General features: G+C 42.7%; 1 protein-coding gene across 1 annotated transcript in view; it reads left to right on the top strand.

Moving 5' to 3' along the window:
* The window catches only part of UPK1B (uroplakin 1B), a 29,265-nt gene extending 23,467 nt beyond the window's left edge, over positions 1–5,798 (top strand). The window contains exons 7-8 of the mRNA XM_055431944.2: positions 3,806–3,889; positions 5,594–5,798. Coding sequence (XP_055287919.1) covers positions 3,806–3,889; positions 5,594–5,644 — 135 coding nt within the window. The 3' untranslated portion in view covers positions 5,645–5,798. The remainder of the gene's footprint in view (positions 1–3,805; positions 3,890–5,593) is intronic.
* The last annotated feature ends 202 nt before the right edge of the window (positions 5,799–6,000 follow it).

Genomic DNA, 6,000 nt, shown 5'->3' on the forward strand with positions numbered 1-6,000 from the left:
CAGATTCCCACACACCACCACTCTCTCCAAGTGACAGGCCCTGCTAATTCTCCTATAGCACTCCCTTTCCACAAAGCAAAGTATGCCACCCCAGTACTTCATATACTTTACTTCTATTATTGCAGCTGATACCTTTAAAAATAAGTATTTGCTTGCAAGCCTGTTTTTTCATTAGTCTCCTTGAGGGCCATGTATCTTTCAATTCTGTATCTCAGTACTTAGCATAATGCCTGGAACAAAACAGGCATCAATAAATGTTTGCTAGGTGGTCAAATGAAGAGGTGAATGATTTTTTCTCATCCACATTTTTTGGACTGGCCAGAGAGTTCATTCACTTAATAAATACATTGTTCAATGAAATTCTTGATGAAAATGAAAAATGTATCTTTTATTTTCACTTAAAACTGAACAACCCAGTTTTGAGGCAATCCAACAGCTTTGTGAGATCTGAAATTCACACAGAAAGGCTAACAGAATAAGGGGCATTATCAAAATGGCAGTAATAATAGAAACCCACCAGAATGTCACATAGCATGTCAGATGCAAATATATACATTCTTACATCATGGTTCATCTGCCCCCAAAATGCTATGTGCAAATTCTGATTCACTGCACCTCAAGAACATTATGATGGAACTAAGGAAGAGGAAGGTAAGCACCGCTACAATGAGAAAAAGGCATCATGAAAGGTACTAAATGAGAAGGGGTGAAAAGCTGGGACTTTTATCTGTAAGCTTCATGAGGGCAAGACTCATTTCTGCCTTGTCACAGCTGAATGCCCAGCCTGGAGCCTGGCACCTGGCATAATTGGGCTTTTAAACATATTACTGGATAAATGACCACCTCCCAGCATTGTCAGGGGGACCAAGTGAGAGGTGGATCTATCTGTCTATCCAGAGTGCTTGTGAACCATCAAGTGTGTCACAAATAACATCCTTATAATTATTACTTTCTATCATGTTCCATTAATCCTAACCAGGTACCCCCTTTGCGCCAGGCACTTGTTCTAGGTTCTACAGATTCAATAAGGAGCAAGATAAAAGTCCATGCCCTCATAGAACTTGCACTGTAGAATGGGAGACAGACCACAAATAAGTTACCAAATCAATACACAATCAATTCCAGGTAGTGGTAAGGGCTATGGGCAGAAATAAAGCAGGATAAAGGTATAGAAAATGATGGGGAGAGAGTTATTTTTCTCTGGTTGTCAGGAAAGGCTTTATTAAGATACTTGCACAGAGTTCTGAAGTAAGTGAGGAAAGAGACGCTCAATTAAATAAAATTGAATAGAGTTCTGAACAAAGGAAGTAGCAAGTGAAGCGGCCCTAAGGTGGGGGCTCTGAAGGCAATCCATTTGGCCAGAACGAGTGAAGAACAGTAGGAGTGAAGAAGGTAGATGTCTTAGGTCCTAAAGCTTTTCAGATTTGTGGGGAGAAGGCAATGGCAAGCCACTCCAGTACTCTTGCCTAGAAAATCCCATGGATGGAGGAGCCTGGTAGGCTGCAGTCCGTGGGGTCGCTAAGAGTCGGACACGACTGAGCAACTTCACTTTCACTTTTCACTTTCACACAGTGGAGAAGGAAATGGCAACCCACTCCAGTGTTCTTGCCTGGAGAATCCCAGGGACGGGGGAGCCTGGTGGGCTTCCGTCTATGGGGTCACACAGAGTCGGACACAACTGAAGTGACTTAGCAGCAGCAGCAGCATTCTCCTTTGGAAAAACAATTCAAATGTTTTTGTCTACTATGAATACAAAATTAGGTACAGGGCTTTGAAATGGTCTTGCAACTAAGGAGCCCTGAGCCCAAGCTTTGCAGTGAGACAGCTTCTGCTAGTGGTGGCTGGGGCCACAGACAGAGGCAGGGCCATATCCTACAGCACCTCATAGGCCATCGTGAAGACTTAGAATTTCATCTTAAGGTGGTGGGAAACCTTCAGAGGGTTCTGAGCAGGAAGTGATCTGACATGTTTTATTAGGACCCCTCTGGCACTGTGTGAAACCTAGTAGGGTACCAAGGGTGGACTTGGGCCTCAGGGAAACCAGTGAGCAGAAGACTGTAGGAACCCTGGAGTGAGGCCAGGGTGGACCAAGGTGGTAGTAGGAAGTATACATGTTTGAATTTGATGTGTCTTTTAAATCCAAACAGATGTGCTTAAGAGAAAAACAATTAACGATAATTCCAAGACTCATCTGAGCATCGAGGTGAATGGAGGTGTCAGGTAGATGGAGTAGTGTAAATGAAGAGAAATCAAGGCATATATAGCAAAGCCAGGGCATGGGAGTGGATGAACAAGAGACTGGGGCAGGGTCAGAAAGGACAGAACTTCAAGTGACCAACTGTAGACACTGGGCAGGGCCTAAACTTCAAGGTCAGCCTTTCAAAGACATTTCTCTCTAGATCTCAGTAGTGCATAAAACCAATCTGGTCACTGCATTTCCTAGGCATTCCTGTGATTTCAAGGGCTTTAGCAGAGGCCACTCAGATGGCAGGTCTAGCCCTGTGCATGTGTATTACTCCAGCACTTTGCATCACTTCATGGGAAATAGATGGGGAAACAGTGGAAACAGTGTCAGACTTTATTTTGGGGGGCTCCAAAATCACTGCAGATGGTGATTGCAGCCATGAAATTAAAAGACGCTTACTCCTTGGAAGGAAAGTTATGACCAACCTAGATAGCATATTAAAAAGCAGAGACATTACTTTGCCAACCAAGTTCTGTCTAGTCAAGGCTATGGTTTTTCCAGTGGTCATGTATGGATGTGAGAGTTGGACTGTGAAGAAAACTGAGCGCCGAAGAATCGATGCTTTTGAACTGTGGTGATGGAGAAGACTCTTGAGAGTCCCTTGGACTGCAAGGAGATCCAACCAGTCCATCCTAAAGGAGACCAGTCCTGGGTGTTCATTGGAAGGACTGATGTCGAAGCTGAAACTCCAATACTTTGACCACCTCATGCGAAGAGTTGACTCATTGGAAAAGACTCTGATGCTGGGAGGGATTGGGGGCAGGAGGAGAAGGGGATGACAGAGGATGAGATGGCTGTATGGCATCACTGACTCGATGCACATGAGTTTGGGTGAACTCCAGGAATTGGTGATGGAGAGGGAGGCCTGGAGTTAATGGGGTCGCAAAGAGTCGGACACGACTGAGCGACTGAACTGAACTGAACTTGCATAGAGACTAGAACAGAATGTGCCATGTAGAAAACTAATTAGATTATGGCATACATGAATGAATGAGTGACTTGATGAGTAAAAATGAATCACTCTTTCACACACACGGTGGCTCTTCTAGAATCCTGTAAAGATATGGTGAATACAATGTCAAATGAGAATTCAGAAAGCACTGTATAAGAGTTCCTTTAATGATTAAAAAATAAAACCTCTAATTCTCATTAACTAGAAGCACTTTTATTGAAAAACAAATCAAAAAGTGACTCTGCCTTCAAACAAATCACCAATAAAATCTTTGGGGAGAGAAAAAAACCTCAAATTTTATTAAGAATACTTTACATTGCCACATATTCAATATGAGAAAATGTTTTGCTAAAATAGCAGCACCTCAGTTATTTAGATCGAATGAAAAGAAACAGAAACAAATATGATATATAATAGTTGTTCATCAGGATTATTCCTATTTCTTCAGTAGAGCACAGTTAATACCTGGCTGTCCACGGGGATATAGAAATAGCCTGGTCATGTTAAACTGGACTTTGGGCTGGCGTTGATTCAAATCACCTTCCCACCATCTTTTACCTCTTTTTTCTGGTCCCTTTCATGCGGATGAATCTCCCACTCCTCTCCAGGGCTGCTATGAGCTGATCTCTGGACCAATGAACCGACATGCCTGGGGAGTTGCGTGGTTTGGATTTGCCATTCTCTGTTGGACTGTGAGTACTTCCCATCGCATGTTTTATTTCTGAGAGGATAGTGATGAGGAGAGACCTCGAGACTGTCCCTGGTTAACTCAACCACACTAGACTGTCGAGAAACAAAAGCTCAGACCTGGGGGCTTGTCAGCAGGATGCTGGCACCAGGGGAAGGACGGTGAATTTCCGGGGGCTGGTAGGCGTGAACCTCCCCTACCAACCAGGTCCTTCTCTGGTTGACTGGGGTGCACTTGCATCTTCTCCATCTCTTTAGATCTTATAAATTCATTACAAGTAGATATCAAAGACTGTTATTTCTCTAGATGCCTCCTGCCCAACTCTCACCTGCCTTCACCAGTCTCCCCTGGTCCTTTTGCCCACTTTATTTGATCCACATGCAGCTAGGAGGGTTTAACAGTGGGTCTCAGTCCTAACTGCACATTAAAACCTCAGGGAGGAGCCGGAGGGGAGCATACCTGAGCCCCAACCTCTGAGATTCAGATTTCAGTTGATTTAGGAGCAGGACCCAGGTCTTTTTTTTTTTTTTTTAATTTTCCAGATGATTCTAATTTGCTGTCAGGATTAAGACCCATTGCATTCAGGAAGCAGTCTCAAACTTTTGGTTTCAGAACCCCTTTTCACTTTCTCAAAAATTACTGAGGACTCCAAAAAGCTTTCTATCTATGGAGGAAATTAACCAACTAACCCTGTTACAAATTAACACAGAATTTTTTAAAATATGTGTTAATTCATTTAAAATAACTCCAATACTTTGGCCACCTCATGCGTCGAGTTGACTCACTGGAAAAGAGTCTGATGCTAGGAAGAATTGGGGGTGGGAGGAGACGGGGATGACAGAGATTGAGATGGCTGGATGGCATCACCGACTCTGTGGACATGAGTTTGAGTGAACTCCGGGAGTTGGTGATGGACAGGGAGGCCTGGCGTGCTGTGATTCATGGGGTCACTGAGTGTCGGACATGACTGAGCGACTGAACTGAACTGAACTGAACTGAACCAACTATTACATGTTACTATGAACAATATATTTCTGTAGGGGAAAAAAGACTATTTTCTCAAACAAAAAGCAAGAAAAATGGCATTCATTTTTTTACATTTTTGGAAGTCTCTTCAATGTCTGGCTTTTACCGAAGACAGTTGGCTTCCCATATTTCATCTTCATTTAACCTGTTATAATATGTTGCTTACATTGAAAGATCTGAAAGAGATCCATCCTACACACCGATATGTAGTTGAAGAAAAAAGAGGAATATTTTGGTAGCCTTATCTGAAAATAACTGAATATTCTTCTTTGGCACTGCAGGAGACTGGTCAAGTCGTACTAGTTTCTTAAAGGTTAGTTGCGATGTGGAATCTGAAACTTCGTCAAAGAACCTTTAGGACTCTGTTACATTAAAGTACATTATATTGGTATGTCTTGCAATTTGCACAAATCTTTTACCCATTCATGACTGGTCATTTGGGAAAATACTGGTTCACTGCGTGACAGGATAAGCTTCCATGGTGGCTCAGTTGGTAAAGAGTCCTCCTGCAATGCATGTAACAGGATGGACTCGGTCACCTCTGCCCCTGTGATGCTTAAGCCAAGATTATTCTTAAAAATCCAGTGTCACCTAAGCTTGAATGAACCTAACATAATTTTCCCCCCAACTACAATGTATCTAGAACAATTCCTTATTTATTTTTATTTTTCTTGTATTCTAGTTCTGGGTTCTCCTGGGTACCATGTTCTACTGGAGCAGAATTGACTATTAAGAATGAAGTGTACCCACCATACCACTCCCCAGTGACTTTGGATTTGGTGCTGGAAATGCTGTCTCCTAATGTTCTACCTTTGTGCTGCCTGGGAACTTACGCATTCTTCCTCAGATTGCCAAGTCAGTTGGTATGGAGTTCCTCTAGGCTCTCAGACTCCCGAAATTTTCAGCACATGTGTTGTCACCCTGATCTAGGATTCTGCAACATTGTTATAGACTGTAAGAAAGGGAGGATTTAGGATAGTAGATAATAACTATTCCCATCTTTGTTTATTTTTAATGTGGGGGCATAAAGACATTCCTAGGAACCTGTGTTGTACTGCAAGCCAAGTCTGTATTGGGCTAGCAAATCTG

The sequence above is a fragment of the Moschus berezovskii genome, chromosome 1 (genome assembly GCF_049115385.1).
Source record: "Moschus berezovskii isolate FMDL1 chromosome 1, NW_MosBer_1.0, whole genome shotgun sequence".
NCBI classification, from domain to species: Eukaryota; Metazoa; Chordata; class Mammalia; order Artiodactyla; family Moschidae; genus Moschus; species Moschus berezovskii.